The sequence below is a fragment of the Podarcis raffonei genome, chromosome 8 (genome assembly GCF_027172205.1).
Source record: "Podarcis raffonei isolate rPodRaf1 chromosome 8, rPodRaf1.pri, whole genome shotgun sequence".
NCBI classification, from domain to species: domain Eukaryota; kingdom Metazoa; phylum Chordata; class Lepidosauria; order Squamata; family Lacertidae; genus Podarcis; species Podarcis raffonei.
This window is the reverse complement of record NC_070609.1, coordinates 329,413-344,744: the sequence shown is the minus strand read 5'-3', so window position 1 is coordinate 344,744 and position 15,332 is coordinate 329,413. Positions and strand designations below refer to the sequence as shown.

General features: G+C 57.9%; 2 protein-coding genes across 2 annotated transcripts; one reads left to right on the top strand and one right to left on the bottom strand.

The window, feature by feature from the left end:
* The first annotated feature begins 847 nt into the window (after positions 1–847).
* Positions 848–1,878, top strand: LOC128418179 (cdc42 effector protein 2-like). The gene has a single exon (XM_053397620.1). It carries the CDS (start codon positions 1,003–1,005, stop codon positions 1,663–1,665), a length of 663 nt encoding a protein of 220 aa, XP_053253595.1. The 5' UTR covers positions 848–1,002; the 3' UTR covers positions 1,666–1,878.
* Positions 1,879–8,339: 6,461 nt separating this feature from the next.
* PPP1R14A (protein phosphatase 1 regulatory inhibitor subunit 14A) lies at positions 8,340–15,318 on the bottom strand. Its single transcript, XM_053397622.1, has 4 exons — positions 15,097–15,318; positions 10,500–10,580; positions 9,623–9,655; positions 8,340–8,579 (listed from the first exon to the last, which is right to left on the bottom strand). Exons 1-4 carry the CDS (start codon positions 15,316–15,318, stop codon positions 8,439–8,441), a joined length of 477 nt encoding a protein of 158 aa, XP_053253597.1. The 3' UTR covers positions 8,340–8,438.
* Between the last annotated feature and the right edge of the window lie 14 nt (positions 15,319–15,332).

Genomic DNA, 15,332 nt, shown 5'->3' with positions numbered 1-15,332 from the left:
TTTACCAGCTTCTTTACAAGAATATCATGGGGCACCTTGTCAAATGCCTTGCTGAAATCAAGGGAGGCTACATCCACTGCATTCCCTTCATCTACCAGGCTTGTAATTCTGTCAAAAAACAAGATCAGGTTAGTCTGACATGACTTATTTTTCAGAAATCCATGCTGACTATTGGTGATCACAGCATTCCTTTCTAGGTGCTCACAGACTGTTTGCTTAGTGATCTGCTCCAGAATCTTCCCTGGTATTGATGTCAGACTGACTGGGCGGTAATTATTTGGGTCCTCTCTTTCCCCCTTTTTGAAAATAGGGACAACATTTGCCCTCCTCCAGTCTGCCGGGACTTCGCCTGTTCTCCAGGAATTCTCAAAGATGACTGCCAGTGGTTCTGAGATCACATCTGCCAGTTCTTTTAATACTCTTGGATGCAGTTCATCTGGCCCTGGAGACTTGAATACATCTAGACTAGCCAAGTATTCTTGTACTATCTCCTTAGTTATTCTGGGCTGTGCCTCCCCTGCCCAGCTCCCCCATGACCCCCAGCAGCTTGCTTTCCACCCCCTCCTTGCCCAGCCTGGGCAGATCGATGTGGCTGCCTAGATTTTGCTGGCAGGGATAGGAGCAGGATGTGGAGCATGGACCCCTGGCCTGCGAATGTCCCCCGGCCAGAAAGGCAGAAGGAAGGGGATGTGTGTGCAGATTGGCACTGGCGAGAGATCCCTACGGCCTCTGCCAGGCTCACCTGTACCTGTTTGCTCCTCCTACAGGTCTCAAAATGCTTCCCAGGGCAGAGGGCGGCTGAGCAGAGGAGCTCTGCGCCCAAGAAAGGTGTCTGGCGCCACGGAGGAGGAGGAAGGGGCACCTGCCAGTCCTGTGAGAAAAGGCCCCTCTTCCAGCCACGTCATCAGCTGCCCTTCCGAGGAGCCTCTTGGGAGAAGTGGCCTTTGACCTGAGGGCGCAGCCAGCCCAGCCGCTGAGGGTCACTCCCTGCGCCCCCCGGAGATGCCAGCCAAGACCCCCATCTACCTGAAGACCTCGACCCCCAAGCGGGGCCGGAAGCTGCGCCTGCGGGACGTGCTCTCCAGCGACATGATCAGCCCCCCGCTGGGCGACTTCCGCCACAGCGCCCACATCGGCCTGGACGGGGAGGGCGACATGTTTGGGGAGCTCTCCTTCCTGCAGGGCAAGTACGACCTGCTGCCCCGCCTGGGCCGCTGCGGGGGCTCCCCGGGGGGCGGCTACCGCACCCTCCTGAAGAGCGCCGTCTCCCTGCCCGCCTTCAGCGGCACCCAGGACCAGGCACCCCCCAAGCCCCCCCGCCTCCACCTGGAGGAGATGCCCAGCGGTGGGGGCCAGGGGCGCTCCATGTCGGTGGGCTGTGCCAGCGCCGCCGAGGGCCTCTCCTTCTCCGCCGCGGCTGCCCCCCACTACGAGCCACTGGCCTCTTCCGTCTCCTTCTCGGCCCCCCCACCAGAAGGCGGCTGTTTTGTGGGGGACAGCGGGTACCACGCCGTGGGCAGCCAGGAGTGCCCCTGTGGGGGAGCAGCCCCCCTGCCTCGCTCGGAGTCCCTGCTGCGCCTGGACCTGGACCTGGGCCCCTCCATCTTGGATGACGTCCTGCGCATCATGGAGGAATACCAGCGGCCTGTGCCCAAAGCCCTGTAGAGCATCCGCCTGCCCACGCGCCCCTCCCCAGCTCCACCGGTGTGGGTGCGGCCTTCCTGCTCAACGTCCCCAGAGGGGCTGGACCTGCGGGGTCCTGGGGTAATGAGGAGAGGCAGCCCCATTTGCCTGCTCAAGGGCCCAGGCAGGCAGCAAGGAGAGGCAGGGGCTTGGCCAGGAGCCGAATTGAGGGGGGTCTTTGCTGAAGGAGAGCGGGGGGCAGCTGGCTGCTGTTGCCTTCTGCAACGCCAGAGGAGAAGCGGCTCCAACCACGCCAGGTCCCACCCAAGGGACGGCAAGGAGGCACCACCTTGCAGCTGCCCCCTCAGGCCACGGCCAAGGTCCACCTGGCCCAGCCACAGGGGCCATGGAGGCACGCAGGACATGAAGGCAACAGCCTTCCCCCCCCCCCCAGCATCTGCTATGTGGAGATAGACTTCCTCTGAATATGGAGGTTCTGCATAGCTATCGTGACTTATGAGCCACTGGACAGACCTCCCCCGTCTCCATGATGGTTTTATTTTGATGGCACCCTGTATTGGGACCCAGAGCGATGTTTTGGGACAGTGGATTCTGTGCATTAAATACTGTCCTCTTGCCTCAAAGGAAAAGTGCTCCGGCCCCCTCGTCGCTTGGGTGGCCCCTTTCTCAGGTCTACAGACGTGCTCAAAGCATTCCAACGTAATAAGATTTGTTTCAGGGCATCATCATAGAATGGTAGAGTTGTAAGGGATCCCCAAGGGTCCTCTAGTCCAGCCCCTTGCAATGCAGGAATCTCAGCTCAGGCTTCCCTGACAGGTGGCCCTCCAGCCTCTGCTTTAAAACCTCTGAGGAAGGAGCGGCCACAACCCCCCAAGGGAGACTGTTCCACTGCGGAGCAGCTCTTGCTGCCAGAAAGCTCTTCCCAGGGTTTAGTCAGAATCTCCTTCCTTGTGACTTGAAGCCTTTGGTTCAGACTCTCCGGAGCAGCAGAAAACAAGCTTGCTCCCTCTTCCATGGGACAGCCCTCTACAGGTGAAACTCGAAAAATTAGAATATCATGGAAAAGATCCTTTATTTCCGTAATTCAACTTGAAAGGTGAAACTAATATATGAGATAGACTCATGACATGCAAAGTGAGATGTGTCGAGCCTTGATTTGTTATCATTGCGATGATCATGGCGTACAGCTGATGAAAACCCCAAATTAACAATCTCAGAAAATTAGAATATTCACGGAAATCAGCAAAAGAAGGATTGCAAATTGAGCAAGATTGGACCTCTGAGAAGTAGAAACCTATCTCGCTTTGCATGGCATGAGTTGATCTCATATATTAGTTTCACCTTTTAAGTTGAATTACTGAAATAAATGAACTTTTCCACGATATTCTAATTTTTCGAGTTTCACCTGTAGATATTTGAAGATGGCTCTCATATCTCCATCTCAGTCTCTTACCAGGCTAAACATACCCACCTGCTTCAACCGTTCCTCATCAGGCTTGGTTTCCTGACCCTTGATCATCTTGGTCGCCCTCCTCTGCACATGTTCCTCCTTTAATTGGGGCGCCCAGAAGTGGACACAGTGTCCCGTGTGTGGTCTGACCAAGGCAGAATAGAGTGGGACTATGACTTCCCTTCATCTGGACACTAGACTTCTAGCATTAGGGGGGGGTTTTGCTGCTGCATCACCCTGTGGACTCATGTTCAGCTTGTGGTCCACCAAGACCCAGAGATCCTTTCCACATGTCCTGCTAGTAAGCCAGGTGTCCCCCATCCTATATTGGTGCACCTGGTTCTTCTTGTCTAAGGTTCTTTACGTTTGTCCCTACTGGAAATCATTCTGTTAGCTTGCACCCAGTTCTCCAATCTGTTAAGGTAATGTTGAATTCTGATCTTGTCTTACCTGGCATTAGCTACCCCTCCCAGTTTGGTGTCTTCTGCAAATTTGATGGGCATCCCCTCAATTCCTTCATCCAAGTCATTTATACAGACATTGAGCAACAATGGGCCCAGGAAGAACTGGGTGGCCCCCCACTCACTTGCCCCAGGATGGCGAGGATCCATATCATACTGGCAGTCTTATTTTTGTCCCTTCCCTAATGCTCCTTAATGCGAAATTAGCCTTGTTCAAAGCTGCTGCACTCGGGGTTTATGCTTTCCCTGAGCTATCCACTGTGACCCCAAGATCTCAGACAGTGATGGTACATGATCTCCCAGGAACCTGTACAATGGGCTTATTTTGCCCCAGTGAGCATCCCTGTCTGGTGTGCCAGACATCCATGCAGCACGGAGCGTCCCTCCCAGTCTGCTTTTATTCCGGTTGCAAATAGTTTGGAGTTACCTGCCACCTTCAGACCGATCATGAATAAAAGATCCCAGTACCAATTTGTGGGGGACCCCACTGGCTGCTTGCATTGCTTCAAAATGTTTTTCTTTTTAAATGCAAATTCCATCAGGTGTTTGGGCTGATAATTAAAGTGGTCTGTAGCAGGTGTGGAAGGAGAAATTAACCCTGGATCCGGAAGTGGGATTTTCCTCAGGCCTGCGTGGAAAAGAGAAAGGGCTAGCTTCTTCCTCTTCCATGCCTGGGCTGATCCCATCTGTTACCCGACGGTCAGGAGGATGTGATTTGCATTTTCAAAAGCCTTTGCATTAGGAAAATTGAAGCGTCTGGCCTTAAGTGTCCCCAGCATCTAGTGACGACCTGCCTCAGAGCCGTCCTTCCCTTGCTTTGTGCAAACCTTCCCTGCACCCCGACACTTGCTTGATTTGGGGTGGGGGGCCTGACACAGTTGAAGGTGCAGAGAGTTTTTTTCTTCCTGAGCCAGAATGGAAGAGGCCTGTGCAGCACCTCCTGCAGCCACCAGGGGGCGGCATCTGCCCACTTATCCAGCAAGGAGGCAGCACATTAACCCTTTCTGTGACAGCCAGGGTCAAGCAGGAGGGTTTGCTGAGCAATCCGCTGCCAGGTTGCAAATTCAGAAATCAGAGAGCGAGTCGGGGAAACCAAGTATGGAAGTGAGGGTGCAAGAGAGAGTGGTCCTGGACAAGTGATACCACTGACCACAGGAATAGCGGGGGAGGGGGAGGGACCCAGTAGCTAATTAAATGCCCCTTACGGGAAACCCACAAGAAACTCCCCTCTGGTTTCCAGCATCTGGGATTCATTAATGCTTCCAGCTGTGTGGTGAGGAACCATCCTTAAATTTGTCTCTTCCTATTTCAAAGCCATCCAAGTCATCGGCCATCATGGTCTCCTTGGGGGGTGTGAATTCCAGCTGCTGCCTGTCAGCCCACACCCCCTTTTCCTAGGCTGGTGCTGGGGGTTAACCCTTTGCCTCCACCCACCCAGAGGTAGCATCCTGGCCTCCAGCTTGCCAGGGCTCTCTTGTGGGCTGCCCCTTCCTGTGGTCGCCCCCTTGGGGCTGGGGCCAATTATGTGACACCCTCCCCAGCCCCAGTGTGCTGGAAGAAGCACAGATCACCAGTGTTGAAGCAATGATTCTTCAACATCAGCTTCGCTGGACTGGTCATGTGGTTCAGATGCCTGATGATTGTCTTCCAAAGCAATTACTCTACTCCGAACTTAAAATTTGAAAGCGTAATGCTGGTGGTCAGCAAAAGAGGTTTAAAGACTGTCTCAAGGCAAACCTTTTAAAATGTAGTATTAACACCAAGAATTGGGAAACACTGGCCTGCGAGCGCTCCAGTTGGAGAACAGCCTTGACCAAAGGTGTCCTGGGCTTTGAAGACACTCGAACTCAGGACGCAAGGGAGAAACGTGCCAAGAGGAAGGCACGCTTGGCAAATCCACACCGTGATCAGCTCCCACCAATGTCCCCACTGTAGAAGGAGGTGGGGATCCAGAATTGGTCTCCACAGTCACTTAAGGACTCACTGTTAAGGCTGTGTTTATGGAAGACAATCTTCCTCGGCTACGAGGGATCGCCCAAGAAGACGTCGCCTGAATCTGCCGGAGGCAGTCCAGAGAGCCCGCCACCGCCATCCTTTGCCTCTTGCCAAATAAGGAGATCAGAGCCAGGCTCCCCAGGGAGACATCACTGGGTGCAACCGGAGCCAAGGCTGGGTGGGGAGCCTGGTGCCTTTCTCCACCCAGGCAAAGAAGGGGCTCACCACCCGCAGCAGCAGAGGGTCAGGCTAGCCTGCACTCCCTGCACAAGGGGGGGGGGCAGAAGAAAGGGCTAAGTTGCCCACTGCCGGTCTCTCCTCCTTCCCTCCCCCCCCCCGGGTGGCCAAGAATCCATTTTTCAGCACTAGCCAAGGGCACAGAATCATGGGCTTCTTGTGGCTCTCGCTGGGCTCCCTGCAAATGCAGGAGTCGTGGCGGAAGCCTCATAGCTGGGGGGCCATCAGAGCTCTGCACAAGTCAAAGTGTTGGTGCTGACCTTGAAAGCCCTAAATGGCCTCAGCCCAGTGTACCTGAAGGAGCGTCTCCATCATCCAGCCCAGACACTGAAGTCCAGCTCCGAGGGCCTTCTGGCGGTTCCCTCCCTGCAAGAAGTGAGGTTACAGGGAACCAGGCAGAGGGCCTTCTCGGTGGTGGCGCCCACACTGTGGAACGCCTTCCCGTCAGATGTCAAGGAAATAAATAACTATCTGACATTTAAAAGACATCTGAAGGCAGCCCTGTTTAGGGAAGCTAATATTTGATGAATTCTTGTATTTTAATATTTTGCTGGAAGCTGCCCAGAGTGACGGGAAACCCAGCCAGATGGGCGGGGTATAAATAATAAATTATTATTATTAAAAGCCACCCCCCTGAAGGAGAGTCTACCACCTTGAAGGTGGGAGGCGAGTTTCTCTCCAGCTGCCTGCGATGCGGCAAGAGGCCTCTGGGCAGAGGGTGGCACAGGTTGGCACAGCAAACCACAGAGCGCCATTGAGGGAGAAGAAGACAATGGGCACGTGTGCTCTTTGGGGAGGGGGGCAGGCAGGAGGGAAGCGGCAAAGGCATGAATGCCCCACTGTATCTCCGCTGGGAGCGAGGACAGGGCCGAGCCAGGGAGGCCGCCGTGGGGTTTTCATTGTTTTTGGAAGGACAGCCTGAAAAGAGTTCATTTCCAGTCATTAAACCTGGTAGTTAAACGGTGTCTGCCGTGCCAGTTGGGTCCGTGGCTGCAAGCTAAGCAGACCATAAAAGGCCCTCCGCCCCCCAGGTCCCTGCTGCGCTGGGGGTTGCCAGAGGAACTGAGGAAAACAAGGCGCTGAGAGGAAATTGTGCAACTATGAAGGCGCATCAGAGAGTGCGGGGAAGCGAATGCCAGTCGAGTGTCCAGATCAAGGGAAGTCCGTTCCCCTCTCTTCTGCCTTGGCCAGGCCACACCTGAAATACCGCGGCCGGTTCTGGGCAACACATTTTAATCTGGGTGATTAAAATAATCCAGGGTCTGGAAACCGAGCCTTATGAGGAAGAGCTGAAGGGCTTGGGGGGGTGTAGCTTGGAGATAGGAGAGCTGTCTTCCAATATCTCAAGCGCTGCCACATGGAAGGAGGAACACGCCTGTTTCTCCCTGCTCTGGAGGGGGGGAACTGAACTGATGAATTTAAGTTACAAGGAGGGAGATTCTAAGAACCAAGAACTTGGTGACAGTAAGAGCTGCTTGACCCCCTCCAGAGGTTGTGGTCTCTCGGAGCTTGCGTTGGCCACCTGCCAGAGATGCCTGCCTTGAAACCAGGGCCCCTTCCAGCTCTGAGTCTATGGGGAAGACAACTGGGGCAGGAGAAGCCTGTTTTAAAGCTCTCTAGGAGGGGACTCCCCCACTGGTGAAAAGGGCAGCCTCCCCACCAAGGGAGGAGGGGTACCTGCTCCCCCTCGCTGCCCAAACCCTGACAGAGCTGGAAATGCAGGAAGAGGCGGCCTGGGAAGGTCAGGAGAGGCCAGCGGAGAAGGCCGCCTTGTTCCCATCCAAAAGGGATGTGCTGCGTGCAGCTGTTTATCCTGAGCTGTAAACAAGATCGGCAGCTGGGAGAGGCTGCGTCCCAGAGACGGCCACTGGGCCCACGCAAGGCTACTACCCCCCAGCCCCAAAGGCCGCCGGAGGCCAGGCTCACAGCCTCCAAAGGGGGAGGGCAGCAGGGGGTCACAGAGGCAGCAGCAGCAGCAGCAGCAGCCATCCTCAGAGCCCAGCCACGCTGGCAATTTTGAGCTGGAGACGAGCCCAAGAGTTTGCCCCTGGCAGAGAGTGGGGCATGGGCAGACTCTGGTTCACAAGAAGCAGAGCTGGAGGCCGGAGCCCCAAAAGAGGCTTCTGGGCACGTGAGGGGGGGCCAGCAGGATCCAAAGCAGCAATTCCCGCATTGCAGGGGGCTGGACTAGATGGCCCTGGGGGGTCCCTTCCAACTCCATGTTTCCCTGATGGCTTTGGGGGCCACAGGCTGCCTATCCCTGCAGCCGATGTCAGTAGCAGGTGTGCGACAGGTACCCCCTCCCCAAAAGAAACCCCACCTCCGCAGCCGAGGCAGCAGCTGACCTGTGAGCCGTTTGAGACAGAGTGCTTTATTGCAGGATAGACGGAAAGCAGACAAGACTGTTCACTGTACAATGGGGAGGGGGTTCAGAGGTGCTGCTGGGGGCGCAGGGGTGCAGCAGCTGGGGGCTGGGGGACGTCCCTGCAGCCAGAGGCAACTGGGGGGAGATGCGCCTCATCCAGACACCATTGGGACCCTACCGTTGCTGCTGCCGGCAGCCTCACCTCTCTATTTCCCCCTCCCCCGTCCTCCCCCAGGAGTCCACCCCTGAGGCTTTCGGCAAAGCCTTCCGCAAGACCAGGCGGCTCTCACACTCGCTCCTCGGGGCTCCCCGGGCCCTGATCCGCTCTCTCCCGGCTGCCGCCGCCTCCGCTGTCGGGGCTGGTCCGGCGGAGGACGTGCTCTGTCCGGAGGCCCCTCAGCTTCCCCAGGAGCTCCTGGATGAAGTCCTGCGACAGGAAGGAAGGAAGGAAGGGGTGAGTCCCGCCTCTCTCCGGCCGGTGGGGAGAGAGGGTCAGAGGTCAAAATGGCCGGCAAGGGAGGGGGAAGCATTCCCAAGGAGAGCCAGGCTGCCAGATCAGACCAGGGGCCCATCCGGTCCAGCATCCTCTTCTCAAAGGGACTAAATATCCGTCTACCTAAACCACAGAGCCTAGGACTTGCCGATCAGAAGGTCGGCGGTTCAAATCCCCGCGACGGGGTGAGCTCCCGTTGCTCGGTCCCTGCTCCTGCCAACCTAGCAGTTTGAAAGCACGTCAAAGTGCAAGTAGATCAATAGATACCGCTCCTGCAGGAAGGTAAACGGCGTTTCCGTGCGCTGCTCTGGTTCGCCAGAAGCGGCTTAGTCCTGCTGGCCACATGACCCGGAAAAACTGCAGACAAACGTCGGCTCCCTCGGCCAGGAAAGCGAGATGAGCGCCGCAACCCCAGAGTCGGCCACGACAGGACCTAATGGTCAGGGGCCCCTTTACCTTTAGGAGTCCAGGTAGACTGCCTGTGGAGCTGGGCGTTCCATAAGGACATCAGAAAAGCCTGGCTGCGGCCAACGCCTCCCCCCATCCAGCGTCCTCTTCTCACAGTGCCCCCCCCGGAAGCTGCCCCCCAGCTCCCTGCCCTGAGAGCAGCCAGGCTGGCTAGCCCTGGGGGGAGGGGCTCCGTGCTTCTCAGCAGAAGGGATCCAGTGGGGGAGGCCGGGGATGCTCTTAGGAGTGACCAGCTGGGATTGGAACGCCAGGAATCCCCGGGAGGATCCAGCAGCCATCCCAGCAGCCACCAGGGGGGGGGGAGGAGGCTGTGTTGTGTATCTGGGTGGGGAGGGCTTTGCGCCAGCGCTGGGAGCTGCATCCCCTCCTCCTCCTCCTCCTCAGACAACCACTCCTGCTGGGAGAGGCTTCATCCGGCAGGTGCTCTGGGGGGCGGCTAATTCCCCTCCCTCCCCTTGCAGGGTAAAAGCCAGAGGGGTCCCTGGGGGTGAAAGAGCAAAGGCACCCACCTCCGTGTCCTTGTGGCAGGACTCCAAGATGCTCTGCAAAGAGAGGAGAATGAGGAACGGCTGGGGGAGCTGCCTTGCATCTCGGCCCCCTTCTCTGACCCTGGAATTTGGGGAGGGGGCAGGAGGAGAATCCCACTTCTCTTTGCTCCCGGTGCAGCTGCAAACCCCACCCCCCAAAAGCCTCCCTCCCTCCCGCCCAGGCCCCCTGCCCCTCGGCCTGCTGCAAACCCATCTCCCCTTGGGTAAACTTCGGGTGCCCTTCCCCTTTAAGCTCTTTGGGTTTCGACTTATTACTATTTGGATTTCTTTCCAGCTGGCGCGGCAACATGGCAGGCGTGCTTATCAATGGCACCAACGGTCTTTACCCCGCGGATCCCTGGCTATTGCACCCAGGCCAGAGGCAGAACCCGCTTGCTCACAAATGCGCAGAGGCTGGAAATCTTGTCATCAGGAGCGCTGGATCCTGCCCACCAGCCTTGGGAGAGGACCGTAAAGAAGCCACCTTATACAGAGTCAGACGATTGGTCCATCTGACCCAATACTGTCTACACTGGCTGGCAGCACCTCTCGCCCAGCCCCACCTGGAAATGCCAGGGACCTTGTGACCTTCCACACTCCGAGATGGCTCTTTCAGGGATCTCATCCAGAGGGGGTTTCCTGCACAAAGCTCCCTCCCTCCAAATTTTGGGCAAAGGAACATGGGGTCCTGCCTCAGCCTGGGTGAGAACGCCGCTCCACCCAGCGCAGTCTCCACGCTCACTTGGGAAAGGCTCTGCAGGGCTGCCAGGCTAGGATGGGTAACCTCTTGCAAGCCACGCAGCTGCCCTGGCACTGAGACAGAGCCCCCCCCCCGACGGCAGCAGCCCCCTGTGCCAACCTGCAGCTTCTTGGCCCGCTCCTCGTCTGCGGCCATCTCCAGCAGATCGTCAATGTTCACCTCGTCCGGCATCTCGGCTTCCTGCAACGAAAGCCAGGGGATCAAGTTGGGCTCTGCGGGACCAAGGAAGCGCCCCAAACCTCAGGAAAGGGATCTTGTGCCCAAGCAAAGCCTCACCAGGGACTAGCCCCTTTGCAGGACTCTGGAATGGGGGGGGGCAGCCACCATTTGTGAAGATCACAAACAGGCTCGCTAGGAGATCCTAAGAACAGAAAATGGGCCAAAGACCCATCTGGTCCAGCAGCCTGTTCGCACAGTGGCCAAGCCGACTCACAAGCGAGACCCGGGTGCAAGAGCAGCTCTCTCCCCTCCAGTGGTTTCCAGCAGCTGGGATTCAGAAGCATCACTGCCTCTGACCAGACAGGCAGAGCGTAGCTGCTGGCCAGAGAGCCCTCCCTGTATGCTCTGCAAAGAGCAGAGACCGGAAGCTCCATCCCATCGCAGTTGACCCCTCTCCCCCTCCCAAATGCCCCCTTTGCCACCCTCCTTCCTGAGTCTGCCCCTGCAGCTTCGTGGAGGTAGAAACTGTCTCTCATGCCTTGTCACGCTGCCGTTTCTGCGGGGATCTACGCTCGGTATTCATCACTCCTGTTATAAAAAAATCTCCAAATGTGTCCGAACTTCAATGTCTAAAACTCCTGGTAGAGAACAAGGATCTGGAGATCACACTCAGGGTGGCCAAATTCTGTGCGACTGCCATAAAACTTAGGGAACAAGTGGTACTACCAAAGTGATTAAGGTTTTAAATGATAATTTTAGGTTATATTTTAGTGATATATATATAACTGCCACTATGTCTGAATTGTCTCTGTTGTACCCAATTGCAATTGTGTTTTGTGTTTTATGATTTTCCTGATATTGTAAGTGACCCGGAACTGGTCTGTGACCGTAATAATAAAATTCATTCATTCACCATGCTTCCTGCAAAGACTTGGCTGGTGGCGCCACTCCCAAACTCCCTCCAGAAGGAGGGAGTGCTGCCCCTCTGCCTTCCTCCAGCCCTGGGCTGCTAAGAGGGGTCTTGCAGAGGGGGCTGGGGAAGGCAGAAGAGACCAGGCCACGCTTGTGCCTTGGCACCCAGCGCACCCAAGGCCCTGTCGCCCACGGAGGAGTGGGTCAGCTTTTATTTGCTTTCATTATCTTCGTTCATGCTGGCTGAAAGGGTCAAAAGCCTTCTGGGGTGGCTTGCAAAGTGGAACCGTGCTACACACACACACACACACACACACACACACACACACACCCCAAACATTAAAATATCCCTGAAAAATAAAAGGGCAAGATCAGTTAAAGGCAGACGACTCCCTCCAGGCCTGTTCAAGACCTGTTTGTCAAGGCGGGAGCCTATTCCGTAAGGATCAGGCATCCTGTAGGGATCGGGCCCTGCCGGGAAAGGCCGCCTCCTTCCTCCTCTGCCGGCCAACCGGACAGACCTGCACTGCAGGGCCTCCTGATCGGAGGCCTGAGCTGTTGACACGCCTGCAGACAGCCCTGGAAGCCAACCCAGCCCATCGGGGCCCCAAAGGGAGATCAGCAGCGCTGCCCACTGGGCTCAGCCAGGGCGGCCGGCAGAGAACCAGCTCTCCCCATCGCTTGCCCCGGGAGCTGCAGCCTCCCAGGGCGTCCTGACCTGAGCAAAGGGGTTCAGGGGGAGGCCTGCAGGCAAGGCGGGGGCAAAGGCTGCTGTGTCCCGGCCCCCACTGCTGTGCGGCTGCAGAATTCGCCGGCCAGCTGAGTCCTGCTCCTCTCGCTGCTACTCCCCTGGGATGCGCCAAGCCAGCCGGGCTGGAAACTTTCCTTTCATGGCAGGGTTGCGGGCGCCTCTTTTATAGATGGGTCTGGCTCCTCTCCGCCCCCCCGCCCCCCCACCTCGCTCCCTCCCAGGCCTCAGGCTGCAGGAATGCATTCTCTTCCTCTCGAAAAGCCACTCTTTCGTGGGACCAGCTGAGGTCTGCCCCCCCCCCCGCAAGCCACCCCAAAGCAGCCCCTTCGTGGGGGGGGGGACAGGAGGAGAAGATCCCCACTGACAAACCGCCCTGTGGGCTTGGGATGAAGGGCAAGATAATAATTCAATTAATAAAGGCAAAGTCAATAGCTCCAGGTCGCCTCCAAGAGCAGCAGATATGGTCTTAATTATTATTGTTGCTCTTATTATTAATCACAGGGGCAGCATCCTTGCGTACTTCCAGGGGGGTCTGGGAAGGGACCCGAGTTCTGATTCAGCCTTTCATTGCTCTGGAATATGGGGAGGCAGAAGCCACGCTGGTGGGGGGGGGGCACCAAGAGCAGGCAGGGGGCCCCTCCAAGAGGAGCTGGACTGAGGTGGGGTGGCAGCAGGGGAGGGAGAGAGAGGGGGTGGGCAAGCAAGACCAGCCCCATGGCGGGTGGGCAGGGGCCTGTGCATGTGGGGTGGGAGGAGCAATGTGGGATCCACATTGTGGGATCCACAGGCCTGGATGAAAGAAGGACCACCAAGGAAGGAAGGATCCAGACTCTCCAGCCAAATCAGAGCAGAAAAGGATTCCCATTAGGAGACGGTGCAGAGAGAGACAGTGTGGCATAGTGGTTGGAGTCGGACCTGGGAGACCAGGGGTCAGAGCCCCACTCAGCCATTAAGTTCACTGGGTGACTTGGGGGACAAATCACTGCATCTCTCAGCCTAGCCTGCCTCACAGGGTTGTTGCAGGGTATATACCCTATGCCTTTTAAAAATGTGTTTTTCTGTTGGGGGGGAATTGGGTTGTTGTTTATATTTTTATTATGTATTTTGTGGTTTTATATCTTGATTTTATTTTGTGAACCTCCCTGAGACCCCTGGGTATAGGGTGGTATATTATTATTATTATTAATAATAATAATAATAATCAATGGGGAGGAGAACCACGCGCCCCACTTTGAGCTCTTTGGAGAAAAAGTTGGGAAATGAATGCAAGGCATAAATAGACAACGCAGACCAGTTTCCTTCGCCAGAATCTGACCGGCTGCCCCATCTTCTTAGGACTGGGCCGGGCTCTCTGGTTCCCCCAGTCCTGCCTGGGGCCTTGGCGGTTCCCTGCCCCTGAGCTGAGACCCTCTCCCCTCATTTCACATCCTGGCACCATATGTCTTGGGCAGTGCCTTAATCCTGCCTGAGGGCAAGTAATCAAGAAAGATCAAGAAAGGGATTTGGCGAGATTAATGGGGATTCTGCCCATCGGAGAGCCACATAGAAATATTGGGGTGGCAGGAGAAGAAAATGGAAGGGGGGCCAGGAGGGAGAAGGGGCTGCAGCCCCCCAGGGGGGCCAGGAGGGAGAAGGGGCTGCAGCCCCCCAGGGGGGCCAGGAGGGAGAAGGGGCTGCAGCCCCCCAGGGGGGCCAGGAGGGAGAAGGGGCTGCAGCCCCCCAGGGGGGCCAGGAGGGAGAAGGGGCTGCAGCCCCCCAGGGGGGCCAGGAGGGAGAAGGGGCTGCAGCCCCCCAGGGGGGCAGGAGGGAGAAGGGGCTGCAGCCCCCCAGGGGGGCCAGGAGGGAGAAGGGGCTGCAGCCCCCCAGGGGGGCCAGGAGGGAGAAGGGGCTGCAGCCCCCCAGGGGGGCCAGGAGGGAGAAGGGGCTGCAGCCCCCCAGGGGGGCAGGAGGGAGAAGGGGCTGCAGCCCCCCAGGGGGGCCAGGAGGGAGAAGGGGCTGCAGCCCCCCAGGGGGGCCAGGAGGGAGAAGGGGCTGCAGCCCCCCAGGGGGGCAGGAGGGAGAAGGGGCTGCAGCCCCCCGGGGGGCCAGGAGGGAGAAGGGGCTGCAGCCGACCTGCTCCAGCTTCAGGGCTGCCACACAGCCGGGCGATGGCATCTGGGGCAGGAGAGGAGCAGGCCTGGCTGGATCACAGATCCCTGGCACAGGAAGAGAAAGGATCACAGACCTGTAGTGTGAAAAGGGACCCCATCTGCTCCCACCCCGGGCAATGCAGGAATCTTTTGCCCAAAGGGGGGCTCAAACCCACGAGCCTCACGCTCTGCCAAGGGAGCTGTGGGGGCAGCTGGGTCAGGGCGAGCAGCTCCATCCTGAGGCTTCCTGGAAACAGCGACTTCCTTCCCGGTGACCTACAAAGAGCCCACGCAGTGGCTGGGAGTTCCGCAGGCTAAATGAGCCCTGCTTCTTCCGTGAGAGGATTCTGCTGCCACTCTCGTCTTCTGAGCTGGGAGCATCTCTTTGGCCCGACCCTAAAGCCTTCCTCCGGGCGTGAGCAGCGGGTTGGGCTCGATGACCCCTGGAGTTCCCTTCCAGCTCCTCGGATGCTAAGCCCACACGCCGCCCCATGCCGGGCCCCTCGCTCTCCGGGGAGGACGGCAGAAGACCCCCGCCTCCAGCCCCTCACCAGATGCGCCTCTTTCCCCAGATGGCAGCCCGGATCCTGCCCCTCCTTCCCCCCCCCTCTGTCGAGGCAGCGCCTGCAAGGGGAGCGGCACCAGCAGCCGCGCCGAGGAACCCGCGGAGTCTCCCCGAGAGGCTTCCGACGGGGCGGGCGGGCGGGCGGGCGTCCCCCCGGCTGGCCTCCCTCGGCCCGCTCACCTGTCCCCGGTAGAGCTCCTCCAGGCGGCCGTCGATCCACTTCTCGGTGTCGAGGCGCCGCTGCAGCTCCCGCCGGTCGTACTTGACGGTGACCCTCGCCTGGCGCCGCTGGATGCCCGGGCTGGGCGTCCTCTCGGCCGCGCGGCCGCCCCCCGGAGACAGCCCGGCCGGGCGCGCCGGCGAAGCCCGTCCCAGGCGCCGCCCCACCCGGTTCGCAGCCATCTGCCCGACGGGGC

Excerpts from the sequence above, each read along its gene's own strand:
- LOC128418179 (XM_053397620.1), top strand. The coding sequence starts at position 1,003 with ATGCCAGCCAAGACCCCCATCTACCTGAAGACCTCGACCCCCAAGCGG.
- PPP1R14A (XM_053397622.1), bottom strand. The coding sequence starts at position 15,318 with ATGGCTGCGAACCGGGTGGGGCGGCGCCTGGGACGGGCTTCGCCGGCG. Across the intron at positions 9,656-10,499 it reads AGCGGGCCAAGAAGCTGCAG|AGCATCTTGGAGTCCTGCCA; the intron begins GTTGGCACAGGG and ends CTCTCTTTGCAG. Across the intron at positions 8,580-9,622 it reads CCTGCCACAAGGACACGGAG|GACTTCATCCAGGAGCTCCT; the intron begins GTGGGTGCCTTT and ends TTCCTGTCGCAG.